At 38.6% G+C, this 15,610-nt stretch overlaps 2 protein-coding genes across 2 annotated transcripts; both read left to right on the forward strand.

Moving 5' to 3' along the window:
• The first annotated feature begins 3,813 nt into the window (after window positions 1-3,813).
• LOC21394758 (SWI/SNF and RSC complexes subunit ssr3) lies at window positions 3,814-5,830 on the forward strand. The gene is made up of 2 exons (XM_010100769.2): window positions 3,814-4,224; window positions 5,497-5,830. Exons 1-2 carry the CDS (start codon window positions 3,928-3,930, stop codon window positions 5,611-5,613), a joined length of 414 nt encoding a protein of 137 aa, XP_010099071.1. The 5' UTR covers window positions 3,814-3,927; the 3' UTR covers window positions 5,614-5,830.
• Window positions 5,831-6,776: 946 nt separating this feature from the next.
• LOC21394759 (pentatricopeptide repeat-containing protein At5g02860) lies at window positions 6,777-9,713 on the forward strand. The gene has a single exon (XM_010100770.2). The coding sequence runs from the start codon at window positions 6,828-6,830 to the stop codon at window positions 9,300-9,302; it is 2,475 nt and encodes an 824-aa protein (XP_010099072.1). The 5' UTR covers window positions 6,777-6,827; the 3' UTR covers window positions 9,303-9,713.
• Window positions 9,714-15,610: the final 5,897 nt, after the last annotated feature.

Below are 15,610 nucleotides of genomic sequence, written 5' to 3' on the forward strand. Positions count from 1 at the left end.
AGAGTACGATGGTGCAGAGAATCGGTACCAAGGAAGAATAACGCTATAAGAATATTTGATGGCATTAGTTCCTCCGGGGTGGGAGAATGTGTTATCTGATCAAAATATTTATTGAATTCAGAGTATATTATTTTAAGATTTTTATCACTTATTCAGAATGTATTGTTTTAAAATTTTTATCACTTATTATTAATTAATATCTTTTTTATTAATATAATTTTTTATCTTAAAAGGTATTAATTAAATATAAAGGGTAAAAATTTAAGACTCATGCATTTTAAGATATATTTATCTCATTTTCTTTTATCGATCCGAAGTAGTTTTTTAGTGATATGAGTAGAAAAACAATGTTTATGAATTATTTGTAATAAATAGTTTATTGAACTTGCTAGAACTAAAGAGGTTAGTTGAACGGGGAACATTATTTGAGGAGAGATGGTAAGAAAGAAGAACTCTATCCCTCTTAGAAGTGAGCATCCCCTCCACGTGAGCAGTCAACGGTCAACAAAATTGTTCCTACTGAATTTACCCCATTGGACCCTGCATTGGAGTAACCATAATCTTCTAAATTACCATTGGCAATCTAACAGATTATATCCCCAAAATAAATAGTAACCATCGGTGACATCGACGCTAGTCCTTCAGTAATGTAGTAGATTACCACTAAGTAATTTTCAAGATTTTGTTGCCTTTTTAACACATTGCCTATCATTTTTGGCGGTGGTTGCCTGCGTTGGCTGCTGGAGTAATAAGTATTTATCAATATTTTACCATATTACTTGCCGAAGTCAATATAAATGACTAATCGTCTCCAATCGCCATGGTAATCAAGATGACTTACGAATGATAATATACTTGATTAATTGAGGGAATCAACTTGCAGGCAAAAAAAAAAAAAAAAAAAAAAATCGGGAATCAACAGTAAACACAAAAAAATCATGACATTATAACATTATTATCAACTTATACTGTGAGATACCAATAAGATTTTTTGTTTAGGAATTCAAAGCAAGGCTTTTATAGACTCAAATCAAATGCCTGGCACAAGAAATAGTTTTGATGATTTTTTTTTTTTTAATCACTTTTTCTAAAGAAACAAATGAAAAATGTATTCTAAATAAAACAATGAGGAAAAATCCACAAGCGACAACCTTAAACAACAAAATTAAGATAGGACTGTATTTCCACATAGTATATAAAAATTAGAAGTATAATATGATATTTATTCAATATAACATCTGATGTTGTAAAGGAGCAAAAATAATGTTGGATAACTAAAATTTTTAATTTTACATTTAATTTAATTAATGTTAGGCTATGTTTCTGATTTTTAGATAATTTATATATTACGTGGTAGGCGGGATCCTTTCCGGAGTACCATAGCAAAAGCTTGTACAAATAAAAGGATAAAAAAGTACATTTTATAAATACAAAAAGTAAAGGGATTAATTTCAATTTTAGTTTATGAGGAATATTTATTGTCTCACTTTGTCTCTAAATTTTTGTGTTACTAATGGTCCTGTACTGCACAAATGGCACATTTTTTTTTATCTTTACGTCACAAAACCGTTAAGGATTAATGAAATTTGCATGTGAAGCGCACATCAGACTTTTAATTGGAGGTAACTTACTAAAATTAATATTGGTCAGAGAATGAAGAGAGCAACAAGGGGTCATATTCTGGTTTTTAAAGCATTGGATGCTGGAAATTTTTTATTTTTTATTTTTTGACAACAATGTGAATGGAATTTTGACCTGTTTTGTTTCAGATACATAATTTGTTGATGCACGAGACCTGTTCTATGTTGATGCATATTTAATGATCTTTGAATGGAATTAGACTTGTTTTGTTTGGGATATATAATTTGCGGACAAAAACGTGTAATATTATTATTATTTTCTTCTTAATTGTTATAGTAAAGCATTCAAATGTAGGATAGTATTTGACATGAAAAAAATACTAAAAAACATTTCACATTCATAATACTAATTTAACAAGCTTTCATATTCCTTTTTTTCAATAGCTTAACTTCACAATTTGCTTTCAATAGATTAAGAGCAAAGTGAGACACTAGTATTTTTAGAACCAAAATTGAGACAAATTTTAGAATAATTTTACTAAATTATCCTCATTAAAAGTGTCATATGTACCTCACATGTAAATTTCATCCAGTCTTTAACAGTTTTGTGACGAAATGATCAAAAGTGCAATGTTTATAATGTTTAGAGATCATTAATACGAGACTTAAAATCTTATGGGGTAAAATGAGAAGTGGGGGACACAAAAATTCGGAAGGGATGACAACAAAAGACGCAATTTCACCTAAGAGAAAATGGTTGAACTTATCCATAAAAGTGCACGAGTCTGAATTTTATCCCTTACTTTTTATTAGTACATTTTTGTTAATATAGTTATTTGACTTAAAAAGAAAGGTAAATTGCACGAATGATCCTAAAACTCTTTAAAAGGTGATAGTTTGGTCGTCAATTTTTTTTTGACAAAACAAACCCCAAACAATTTAAAAGGGTGCAATGTAGTCATTTTCGTCAAATTTCCTTACATTTTTAACATAATTAATCATGTGCATGACACGTGATCTTGTTAAAGAGGGTATTTTAGTAAAATACAAAGCTTAGCTCTCTTTCTCTCTCTCTTATCACCATTAATCTCTACAAACTCTAACATCGCAACAGCTTAAGACCTTGCCTCTGATCTGTGGATGACATTATTTCTTTTAATCTTTTTATTGTGATTTTGGATTGTCTGGGTTTGTAACAATATGCAAGTTATCTTCATATCTCTCCGACAATCATTATTGTTGTGAACCGGTTTGCCAACGTGAACCAAATCTTGGGCTCGCGATCTGGTTGTTGGTGACGGTGTCGTACACAATCTACTTGAGTTTTCTCCTTGAACGTCTTCTCAGCAAACGTCACCAAACGGTTGCAATCAACACTTCCGACTTTTACTTTGGAAATGAAGTCGCCGCCGCCGATCGTCTGCAATCTCCGGTGGGACCTCAAACCAGATTCGGTAGAGGAGATCGCCATGATCTCCAGGAATGTTGCCGATGATCGCAAAGTAGAGTGCTTGTCTTCTCCGGCGCCGTCAAGAGCGATTGTCGTTAGCCGATCTGCTTTCTCTCTCTCCGTCCCATGTCTCTCTCTCTCTCGCTCTCTTTCTTTTAAAATGCTTTCTTGCTGTTGATCTCTGCAAAATCGCCTCCAACTCCGACCGAGGTCCAATGACAATGGAGGATATCTGTGCAGATGTGGTTTTGCCACAGGAGGTTGAAGGACTGGAAGGCGACGCCGGCAAAATGGCTGAGGAAGGACTCGCCGACGAAGCGGCCAAGTTTGCTGGTGGAAGCAATGTCGATCATCCTCTAAGGAAGCTGCGTGATAACAGTAATTAAGGACATTTTCATTTTTTCAGTTAAAATATGGGCCACGTGATATCTCATGTGTCGTTATTTTTTAGACGAAAAGAATTACACTGTACTTTTTTAAATAATTTAAAGTTCGTTTCATCAAAAAAAAAGTTTAAGGATCAAATTATTATTTTTTAAAGAATTTATCAACTATTCGTGTAATTTATTTTAAAATAATATTAATTAAAAATAAATAATAAAAATTAAAACTCGTATATTTTTAAGAGATATTTATGGTGATTCTCTTTTTCTCCGTATTCAGCAAGATGCCCCGAAGAAAAGGAGGGAAAGCGAAAGAGAGCAAATGAGGATTGAGGATATTAATGTAATTTCAATAGAAACGGAAAGAAAATCAAAAGTACGACAGGATTTAACAGCAGGTTCAAAAGTAATCTCTCTCTCACCCACAGTCACGCTTAGACAAAAAAACCCGTCACTGGTATTCAGACACTCACATTATCCCTTCCCTTCGGGCACAGCAAACGGCAAGCATCCCATGGCTCTCTCTAGCGGGCTTATCTCCTCCACTTCCTCCTTCCTCTCCGCCGAAACGCCGTCGTTTCCCTCCGTTCCTTTTCCCGCCGCTCGGCCTTTCTACCTGCGCGTGTCGCGCACGCCCACCCTCGCCACCGCCTCGAAGCAGGCCTCCTCCACCAGCAAGGGCGAGCTCCGCGGCATCATGAAGCCCCGCAGAGTCTCCCCGGAGATGCAGGCCCTCGTCGGCGCTCCCGAGATTTCTCGCACCCAAGCCCTCAAGCTTATCTGGGCCCACATTAAGGAGAACAATCTTCAGGTCAAAATCCGATCTTTCTTTGGTTTTTGAAAACCCCTTTGATTTCTGAAATAGGTTTTGCGTTTTTTGGTCGTTTGTGGACTCTGTTCGTCGTTTGTTTTTTGGATAAGGCTGTTTGTCACATGTCATTTCATGTTTTATCGGGCGTTTTTCTTTGTGGGTTTTGTTATTTGGTTAGAGTTTTTGATGTATGTTAGGGATGGATTGTGTTATGTTTGAAAATGAGTTCATGTTTGTTCATTAGGTTGTGGTATGTGGATATTTCTGAATGGAGCCAAGTTTGTAGGATAAGAAAATATTTTTGGTTCGTTGTCCAAGTTTTGATTTTTTGTTTTGCTTGTTATTATTAACAATGTTCATCTACTGTATTATGGTGGAGGAAGTCTGGATTTCTGAGATGAGTTTGGTTATACTTGGTTATGAAGTGGATTCTATGTCGTATTGAATCTATTGATCAATATATTATTATATTATACTCTATTGAGATGAAATCTGGTTTTTCTAGTTTTAGCCGAGGGCTTATTAACTTTTTGAACGGGCTTATCCGGTAAAGATAGTATGTTTGCAAGCGGAATGTTTGATATGCAATCCATTTGCTTGGCTCTATTTGGAATCTTAGATTGTGGTTGTATTATTTTTGTTTTTCCCTGACAACGTATGTAGTTTTTTATGTATTGGTCAAAATAATGACAAGACAAATGACCGCAGTGCAATGTATGTGTTGAATTTGCCATATCTTCATGTGGATATCTAGCGTTTGCATATGCAATTCTTATGCTCTGCGCGTTTTGGTAAGCCCTTCAATTTGTGAATGGTCCACTGTTTTCCATCTGAGAGTTCTTGAATTTGGTCAACCATCTCGCCCTCTGCTGAAGTTGTGCTTTTCTGCACTATGTTGTATGTTCAATAACTTCAACAGGATTTACATTCGTGGAACTGAAATTAGTGTGAATAATTGTGTTTTGACAGTAGTTCTTTAGTATTGATGTAACAAAACTATTCTTCAGCAGTGAATGACTGTCTTAGACTTGTAGCAATAGTGTGTTAAAATAGAATCTTGGGTTGTCAATCTAAGCATATTTCTGTCTATTATACTTTCTTTAACCTTAGCTTTGACACTGTCAAATATAGTGAACCTCCTTTTTTGTTGAAATTATGTTGTACCATCGTGCTTTTATCGTGTTATTAGAATTGTAAACTGACACTTGCATTGTTTATATATGCATGATATGAAGATAGAGATTTGTAACGTGTTTTATGACCTCTTTATAGGATCCTGAAAACAAGAGGATCATCATTTGTGATGAGAAGCTGAAGAAGATTTTCAAGGGACGGGATCGTGTTGGATTTCTCGAAGTCGCAGGATTAATTACTCCCCACTTTCTTTGATGGAGAAGTTGTGAGGATAATTAATTTGATTTGCGGATCGTTCATATGCAGGGCTGTTTTTTTTGGGTTAATGATACTAGTATAAAGTCAAAACTGCTATTAGCCACAGTATTTCTTACAGAACTAGCTTTGTAAGAGTTTTGTTTCAGAATTCCCTATTACGTAGTGAACGTTTCTTTGGCAAATATCATTAATGACTGCCCCTTCTTGCATTCTCTGAAATTTGTTATCTTTCACTCTTGACGAGCAGGGGAGTTAGGATGCAATGCGTTTGTTTCCTCTTGTGCACTGGTTTGCTAGAATTTGTATAATCTAGGCCTCCAGCTACCATTTTTAAATACAAGAGAGGCTTTGAAGAACTTAAAATTGAATCTCAGCATTTCTTCTATATTCTTCAATCTTGATCGTTATGGCCCTTATGGGGATTTCAGAAATTAGAGTATGGTTGGAATTTGGATAGATGGCATAGTGAGATTTCTATAATGCAATTTTAAAGATGCTGCCGCATTTGTGAAGTTGCAATGGTTTTATGCAATATAGTCTACTAGCCATAAAAGTAAGATGTAGTATTGCGTTTGCAAATTCTGTTGTTACATTCCTTAATCGAAATTCTGTTATCTTTTATAAAATTGTGTACTTGAATTGAAAAGAATTGTAAGTTTAAATTCTTGTTTTTTTGTTCCTTAATCGAAATAATAATTAGTTTTTTTTGTATATTGTAATAAATTATTTTTTGAAAAGTATTGTAAAAGATATATATATATATATATTTTAGAAATGAATAATCAAAATTCAAGCTTGCATCACATACTTAAGACGCCCAATCACTTGTAAGTTGTAACAGATATTTTATTATGTTCATATTAATATTTCTGCAAAACTCATCAACATGGTAATAATTTATTTCAATTCCCTAAAATTTTTTTTTTTCAATTTAATAAAAATCCTCCTTTACTAAAAAAAAAGAACAAAATTTACAGCTTTTAACCCGAAAAATAAATAAATATAAAATAAATTATAGAAAAAAATTGACCGAGTGTACACTAGAAGACGAAAACCTCAAAAATCTTTTGCCACGTCTGACGTCTCCCCCGTCGCCGTCATCCCGATAACCATCTTCTTCCTTTCCTAATCCTTTAACTTCCCCCATAAAAAAAAAAAAAAAAAAAAAAACTCTCACGATATTGTAAACCCCGAAACGAAGATACTCCGTAATGGCGGAGAAAGTAGCTCTTCCTCTGCTCCTCCCAAATCCTCCTCCCTCAAAACCTCTATTTCCTTCTTCTTCTTCTTCTTCTTCTTCACAATCCGCTATAGCTCCCCTTCTCCAAGACCTTCTTCTTCACCCCCAAAACCCCCCACAACTCTCCCACAATCTCCACATCCAACAATCCCCTATCCCGAGAAACCGCACCCGCATCGGACGGCTCCGAGACGGCAACCGCGGCAAGCCCTGGTCCCACCACGCCACCATCTCCGCTCAAGGTCAGCAAATTATCGACTCCTTACTCGATCCCAAATTCAACCCCTCTAATCTCAACGACCTCCTTTTTCCCTTTATTCAATCTCATACGAATCAAGAACAACAACAACAACAACAACAACAACAACAACAACAACAACAACAATTGTCCATAGATGTTCTTTGCATAATCAAGGGTTTAGGGTTTTACAAGAAATGCGACTTGGCTTTGAGCGTTTTCGAGTGGTTGAGGAATTGTGAGGGGTTTCAAATGGTTTTGAGTTGCTCCATTGTTGCTGTCATTGTCACAATGCTTGGCAAAAAAGGCCGGGTTTCGACGGCGGCTTCTTTGATTAGTAGTCTTCAGAAAGATGGGTTCGAGCTTGATGTTTATGCTTATACTTCTTTGATAACTGCTTATGCTAGTAATGGGAGGTATAGAGATGCTGTTATGGTGTTTAATAGAATGGAAGGAGAGGGCTTTCAGCCAACTTTGATAACTTATAATGTGATTATGAATGTGTATGGGAAAATGGGTATGCCTTGGAGTAAGATTGTTGGCCTTGTGGAGAGTATGAAGAGCGCCGGGATTGCTCTTGATTCGTACACGTATAATACGCTTATAAGTTGTTGTCGACGCGGGTCTTTGTATGAGGAAGCTGTTAAGGTTTTTGAGGATATGAAGGTGGCTGGGTTTACACCTGATAAGGTTACTTATAATGCATTGTTGGATGTGTACGGGAAGTGTAGGCGGACTAAAGAAGCGGTCGAGGTGTTGAGGGAGATGGAGGTTAATGGGTTTTCTCCTAGTGTTGTGACTTACAATTCGTTGATATCGGCGTATTCGAGAGATGGGTTATTGGATGAAGTCATGGCATTGAAGACTGAGATGATGGAGAGAGGGATTAAGCCTGACGTTTTTACCTTCACCACCCTTTTGTCGGGGTTTGAGAAGGCTGGGAAAGATGAATTTGCGATGAAAGTTTTTGAAGAGATGAGAAGTGCGGGCTGCAAACCGAATATCTGTACCTTTAATGCTTTGATTAAGATGCATGGTAATCGGGGAAATTTTGCGGAAATGATGAAAATATTTGACGAGATCAAAGCCTCTAAATGTACACCGGATATTGTCACTTGGAATACACTTTTGGCAGTCTTTGGCCAAAATGGGATGGATTCGGAAGTGTCCGGAGTGTTCAAGGAGATGAAGAGGGCAGGGTTTGTACCAGAGCGGGACACGTTTAACACCTTAATCAGTGCATATAGCAGGTGTGGTTCTTTTGACCAAGCCATGGAAGTTTATGAGAGGATGCTGGAAGCTGGTGTTACCCCGGATCTGTCAACCTACAATGCTGTTTTGGCAGCACTGGCTCGGGGAGGGCTTTGGAAACAGTCTGAAAAAATACTTGCTGAAATGAAGGATGGTCGTTGTAAACCCAATGAGCTTTCCTATTCTTCTTTGCTTCATGCTTATGCCAATGGCAAAGAGATTGATCAGGTGCTTGTTCTTGCTGAAGAAATATACTCCGGGATTATCGAACCACATGCTGTGCTCTTGAAGACCCTTGTTCTAGTTTGCAGTAAAAGTGACCTTCTGAGCGAAACAGAACGTGCCTTTTCGGAATTAAGTAAAAGAGGATTTTCACCCGACATAACTGCTCTAAACGCCATGCTGTCAATTTATGGAAGGAGGCAGATGGTCAACAAGACTTATGAGATTCTGAGCTTCATGAATGAGAGTGGGTTCACTCCAAGCTTGACAACTTACAACAGTTTGATGTACATGTATGCTCGGTCTGAAGATTTTGAAAGATCAGAAAAATTTTTATGGGAGATCCTGGAGAAGGGTATGAAGCCTGATACTATTTCTTACAACACCGTCATTTATGCCTACTGTAGAAATGGTCGTATAAGAGAGGCTTCCCGGATATTCTCAGAAATGAAAGATTCTGGGATAGTTCCGGATGTAATAACTTATAATACCTTTATTGCAAGTTATGCGGCTGATTCGTTGTTCGTTGAAGCTGTTGACGTGATCCGTTACATGATCAAGCATGGCTGTAAGCCAAACAAAAACACGTACAACTCCATCGTAGATTGGTACTGTAAGCTCGGTCGGCAAGATGAGGCAAAGATGTTTGTTAGTAAGCTTAACAACCTCGATCCACATGTTCCAAAGCAAGAGGAGTCCAGATTATTAGAACGTATAGCAAAAAAATGGTCATAGGTAAATCATCCTCTGTCAACAGAAATCACAGGTTGTTGGCATTCTCTACTGCACCACTCTGGTATGTGCATCCCAGTCATGGTCTCTTTTTTCTATGCCAATGTTGTAGATCGTTTTGACAGGGACAGGAAAAGAGATGTATTGTGTAGATTATTTTTTGTTTTTCTTGAGATTCACTGCCAGAGATATAGTATTTAGAGCTGAGAACTATATATTTGTTCAACACAACTGAGCTGCCTGATGTTGTATAGTTGAAATGAGACTTGCAGATGGGAAATTGAGTAACTTCTAGATGATGTAAAACTTACTTCTATATTAATCATACATAGCCAAATGTGTATTTAATTTTTTCTGCCTTTGGTTTCTTTGTTCTATAATATCATCTTACTTTGAAAAAATTGCTTTATGAATTATGACCACTTTATGAATTATGAGCACTAAAATTGTTCCATTCTTCTTTTCGCAGTTCTCTGATGTCGAGCTTCCCCTTCTCTTAGTTACTTTGATCGTTATTATTATTATTTTTTCTAGCTAAGAGTAAGTGTGGTAGGAGAGAGAGTAGAGGGAGAAGTCTAATCTCTTGTTTGGTTGGAGGGAAAGTAGAGGAGGGAGGTAGTCTCTTTCTTGACCCACCAAATTGAATTCTTCCATTACTAGAAGGATTCATGCAATCCATCAACTTTGAGTTCTAAAGGACTATTTCACCTCTAAATAAATTATTATCAAATAATATACACAGACGATATAGTAATTTAGCAGAGAATTATAATTCATCTTTTTAACTCTTTTTCTTACTAAACAGCATAAAAGATTATTATAATCTTCTTCATCTTTCCCACCCATTAGATCTCTCAATCCTTCCTACTCCTTTTCTCCGATCAAAGAGAGGATGGCTATTATAAGTTTGAATGTGTTTTTCTGAAAAAATATTAAGTTTGAATGTCCTATCAGAAGAACAATATATCTTATCTGAAGGACAACACGACAGGGTATATTCTATTTCCTCACTTAAAGCATTTGAGTTTTAATTTATTAACTTTCAAATTGCATTTGATGAGAGCATATATTCATAATTTTTAATAGTGAGTGAGTTTGCACGAAAAACGAAAGAGTGAGTGGGCTATATACATAATATTTGTTTTTTTTCAGAAGAAAAAAACTACATATATGTTGAGATAAATAAATAAATAAAAATATTCCCTCTCTGGCCTCTCCTAGCCTGCATTGCCTCGGTTTTTGTAGACAAAGCATGTGCAAAATGGTTTGGGAGCATAGCCTTACACATGCAACATGATTTGTAGTTTGCACTTTGCAGATGTTTTCGTCCCTTCTCAAGTCTCCATCTTACTGCTAACTAAAAGTCTAAAACATCTCTCTCCCTTTTTCTGCAGAATTTTGTTCAGTACAGAAGATCCTCGTGATTTGAAATCACGAGATGCTATGTTTTATAACATTGTCATAGTTAACTTAATCTAATATAGTTTTAAATCTGATTGAGATTCGATGGTTCGGAATTATGTATTGTGAGTAGATTTTTTGTTTCATATCATTACCAAACGGTAAAAACTTATCAACAGATTAATACTAGATTTTTGGTAATGTGTGTTCGGATTAACTACTCTAAACGTGAATCATTCGAGAGAAAAAGAAACAAAATCAACACATATTTTATAGTGGTTCACTCCAACGTAGAACTACATCCACTGAGTTTTTCACTATTCTTGGTAGAGAAAAATACAAATTCTGGAGAAAGGGTGTTCAATAATCCGATCCCTTTTCAACCCATTCGTTCTGCTTATATACATCGTATTGTATTTGCCAGTTGTTAACAATCTAATCAAATCTCGTGATATCTTCTCCCCACTCTGGAACAGTAATCTCTGATCACCGAGACTTCAGTCAATCTCCCTGATTTTCTCCACCGGCCTCACTACCTAATATGCATGCATTTAATGCATGTCAAATCCTGGCACAATCGTACTTCAACCTCAATGTGTGTGGATTCGTCGCCTTCGGCTCCCTGGAAGCGCTCTTCGTTCATGGCCAGTGGAGCGATTGTCTTCACGGTTTGGCTCTTGTTCCTTCTAGTCAATTCTTTTAACGGGAATACTTGACCGCTAAGGGTTGACGTTCATCCGATGCGCTCTACCGCTACTCCGTATCTTTGTTAAATTAGTTTATCCTTCGATCATGCCACGTGGTGCCCAATCATTGCTCTGTGTGGGGCTTAAGATTTTACCCCACAACAATTGCCCCCCTCTGGTCGAGGCTACCTTTCAGGTGCTGTCGACCTTCACAGGCAACTCATGCTTGGAGCCTTTGCACACGTGATGACTTGTCATAGGTGGTGCCAGCCTGGAGCCCCTAGGCAATAATGACTGACGTTAGGGCAGCTTCTTGGGAAGGCTAACAGTCACGTCGATTCAGCTCATCATTTTGCTGACGTTTCACATTTTTTGAATGGAGGATTCAGAACCGTCCGATCGCGTTTGTCTAGTCTCCCGCCTTTGTCATTATCGTTCGGTCTTGACCGATTGCCCCCGCCATTGGATTCACTAGGATTCCATCCAACGGCCAGGGGTCGAGGGTTTGTTCCCCTTTATAAGTCTGCTTTAAACCGAGACCATTTCCATCCATATCCCTGAGAACTATCATTATTCTGCCCAGATTTTTCTAGTACCCTTTATTCCGCTTCGCTCGCTTCATTTGGTGTCTCGTGAAGCCATTTCAAGTTAAATCTTCAGATTTTGCCATCCTTTAAGCCTCCGGTAAGTCTTCTCGTTGCAATCGCGTTTATGCATACTTCCTTGCGCCTTTTTTGCTTTCCTTGCTTGGTTTTCGCTGGATTGTTGCCTGTTTTAGGCTTGAAATAGATGTTCAGGAGGTTAAAAATTTACTTCGCGTATGTTTGGGGCTTTAATAGACTAGTTTTTTTGGTTTTTGGTTGACTATCAAGACTTTGAGGTTCTGGACTAGGGGTGTTTGGCTAGAAAATATGGGTTCCATTTGAACATTCGTCGTTCTTCTTTTATGAATGATCGACGACTTTATGAACCATCGGCGCTCATATGCCTTCGGCTTGAACGATCGTCTCTTTTTTCTTGCTTACCCTTACCCTCTCGACTTAGGATTTTAACTTAGCTCATATTATCCTTCTTTTCTTGTTATACCAAAACAATGGCTCCCAAACCATCTAACCGTCGAGAGGGTCCTTCTTCGTCTGTTGTGAGGCCGGACTCTCCTTCTGCCGCTGAGCCCTCATGAACGTCTTCTTCATCGGGTGATGACTCTGTTCTGAGGGAAGTTGACAACTATGCAGCCAACCCAAGGGACGATGCCGACAGTGTCGACCTCATGGTTGAAGGAGATGACGGCGGCGAAGCTCCTCTGGAAGGTGGAGTAGTGTTTGGGGCCGCCGCTTCAGTTGTCGAAGCTCCTCTGGAAGGTGGAGTAGTGTTTAGGGCCGCTGCTTCAGTTGTCGAAGCTCCTTTGGCCGTTATGAGCGGGGACCCAGACATGCCATCATTTACTATTGACTTGATGAAGCCGAGGACTCAGAACAGAGACATCGTCTGGGCGTTTAGAGACGGATGCATAGACGAGAGATGATTTGAATACCTTCTCCCAGATATAAACTTTAGGTCTAGCCTTCCTTGTCCCAGGTATCTTTCAGTGTACACTCGGGCATTTACCGTAGGAATAACCTTACCAATCCATCCCTTCGTGAAGGATTTTTGCCATTACCATGGCATCTCCCCAGCCCAACCAGCGCCGAACTTTTGGTACTACTTCGTCGGTGTCTGGGTTCTGTGGAGTCAGCGGTTTGATGTGGATTTGCCTTTGGACGAGTTTTTGTATATATATAAGTTAAGCCACGTCGCGAAGTGCGAATGGTGGTATTTTTTAGGTAGTCACGGGCGATCGAAGCCCGTTTTAGGTAAATTGATCCAGAGTATTCTTTTTTCCTCCCACGGCTGGAAACCCATGTTCTGGTGCTTCCTACGGTAAGTCGACCCTTTTTCCCTTAACTTCTTCAGTTCATGTACAGAAATGGCTTCTTTGAACATCCAGCTCCCTTCCGGCAGTCAACCTAAGTCGAAGGGGAAAGCCAATACTGGCGCTTCCTCTTCGGCCTCCAAGAAGAAGATGCCTTCTGAGGGTGCCTTAAGGTCTACGTCGGAGGCATCCGCACCTGAAAAGGGTATGTAAAGAGGAAGTATGGGTGATTGGGGAGACTTGGACGCCGGTGGTTCCTATTCCCGACGTCACTGAGGTTCCTCCCCTACCTAAGGGTCGCCTCCTGCTTCCCGGGGTGAAGGTTATGGACCCGAACTTCCAGGTCCAGGATATTTCTGACGCCCAAGTTGAGGCGATGCTGAATTTTCCTTCTCGCTTCTCCTTTGTTTTTCAGGCCCTGTACGAGTCATTTTTTGACAAGCATTGGGTCTCTGCCTCCTAGTCATCACTGGTCGATCGTCAGACGACCCTGCTGAGTTGGCTGTCACTGTAACTAACTTTAACATATGTTTTCTGAAACTCCCAAAATTTGAGAATTTTTTTTTAAATGCTACCTAGAATGCTGCAGCATTTTTTTAAAAATGCAGTCTAAATGCTGCAGCATTGTATTTTTAAAATGCTATATAGAATGCTGTAGTATTTTCTTCAAAATGTTGTATAGAATGTTGTAGCATTCTGAGCATAAGTTTTTTTCTCTTAAAGAACTATATCATTTTTTTTAAAACTTACTGTAATGACACAAATTCTGGTTTCCACTTTTTAAACATAGCAAAGTGTTCATACTTCAAAAATAATTTCTTTTCTAAAGCTTGAATTTACACAGTTATATTTTTGCTTCTCAAAATCCTGCTAGCTTACACGAACTGAACAATCATACTGTAAACTTTCAAAACACAAGTTCATAGACATATTCAACATAAATCTTTATTAAATCCTTAAACTGTTGCGGAAATAATTGCGTGCGGTATCCATTTCTCAACCTCCACTCCGCTCGTCCGTTGCCTCACCATTAGTCCATCAAACATTATGTGCAGGTTGCTTACCTACAATATAAATACTTTGAAATGAGCTTTCGCTCTGTAAGTAGGAACTATTACTCGTAAAATAATTGAAAGTTCACATGAAAGATATGTATGAACTGCTTATGCTGATTTATGATGTCTTATCAAAGTTTTATTGTCTGTGTTTTACTATTTGAACTTATCTTGCTTACTGATGGACTCGAGTGCTCGTACCACTTGTGCGCAATCATCGGGACGTGAGAGTTTGCAAGTTTCCCAACGACACCGTGATTATAAACTGAACTGAATACCTCCCTCTCAGAGGACTTTATTATATATTTTTTTTCTTTTCCCTTGTGGAGCCTGAGTTACCTCCCTCTTAGAGGCTGGTACGACACTCAACTGAGATTATTCTTATAAGTTCCTCTTGATTTATTAAGGTGTATGCAAGGGACTTGGACAATCGAGGCCTCGGGTTATCGCCCCTGGCATTTTCACTTTCCCCGATCCCTTCCGGGGCACCGCACTGGTCACCAGCATTCTGGTTCCCGGCCACAGCGGCGCTCAGTGGTCTTGGGGCGTCATCCAGAGGAGGCATGAAGTTTATCCCATCCATTCGCTCGATGGTGGTCACCAGTCCTCGAACCAAGTCGGTCAGAGCATTCAACTGGGCCTGCATTTGTATCGGGTCAAGCTATGGCATACCCGGGGTTGGAGTTTCACTCCTCACCGGGGGTTGATTCCCCTAGTCGGGTTGAGCTCCGCCCCCACCGTTGGCTAGATTGGCCGGATGCGTGACGTTCTCCTCCGTTTGGTTGCCTTGATTCGTGGCGCCACTTCTCCCTGTTCTCAGAGGCATGATCATTGGTTATTTCTTAGTAGTCTTGGATCCTTGACACACAAACTAGAGATTCTGGGTTCGTTCCCCAGTGGAGTCGCCAATTGTTGATGGTAAAAACTTGTCAACATATTAATACTAGATTTTCGGTAATGTGTGTTCGGATTAACTACTCTAAACGTGAATCATTCAAGAAAAAGAAACAAAATCAACATAGATTTTATAGTGGTTCACTCCAACGTAGAGCTACATCCATTGAGTCTTTCACTATTCTTGGTAGAGAAAAATTCAAATTATGGGGAAAGGGTGTTTAATAATTCGACCCCTTTTCAACCCATTCTTTCTGCTTATATACACTGTATCGTATCTGCCAGTTGTTAGCAATCTAATCAAATCCCATGATGCCTTCTCCCCACTCCGAAACAATAATCTCTGATCACCGAGATTTCAAC

The sequence above is a fragment of the Morus notabilis genome, unplaced genomic scaffold (genome assembly GCF_000414095.1).
Source record: "Morus notabilis unplaced genomic scaffold, ASM41409v2 Scaffold28, whole genome shotgun sequence".
Taxonomy (NCBI): Eukaryota; Viridiplantae; Streptophyta; class Magnoliopsida; order Rosales; family Moraceae; genus Morus; species Morus notabilis.

Coding starts and splice junctions, on each gene's coding strand:
- LOC21394758 (XM_010100769.2), top strand. CDS start 3,928: ATGGCTCTCTCTAGCGGGCTTATCTCCTCCACTTCCTCCTTCCTCTCC. Junction 4,225..5,496: donor TTAAGGAGAACAATCTTCAG/GTCAAAATCCGA, acceptor ACCTCTTTATAG/GATCCTGAAAACAAGAGGAT.
- LOC21394759 (XM_010100770.2), top strand. CDS start 6,828: ATGGCGGAGAAAGTAGCTCTTCCTCTGCTCCTCCCAAATCCTCCTCCC.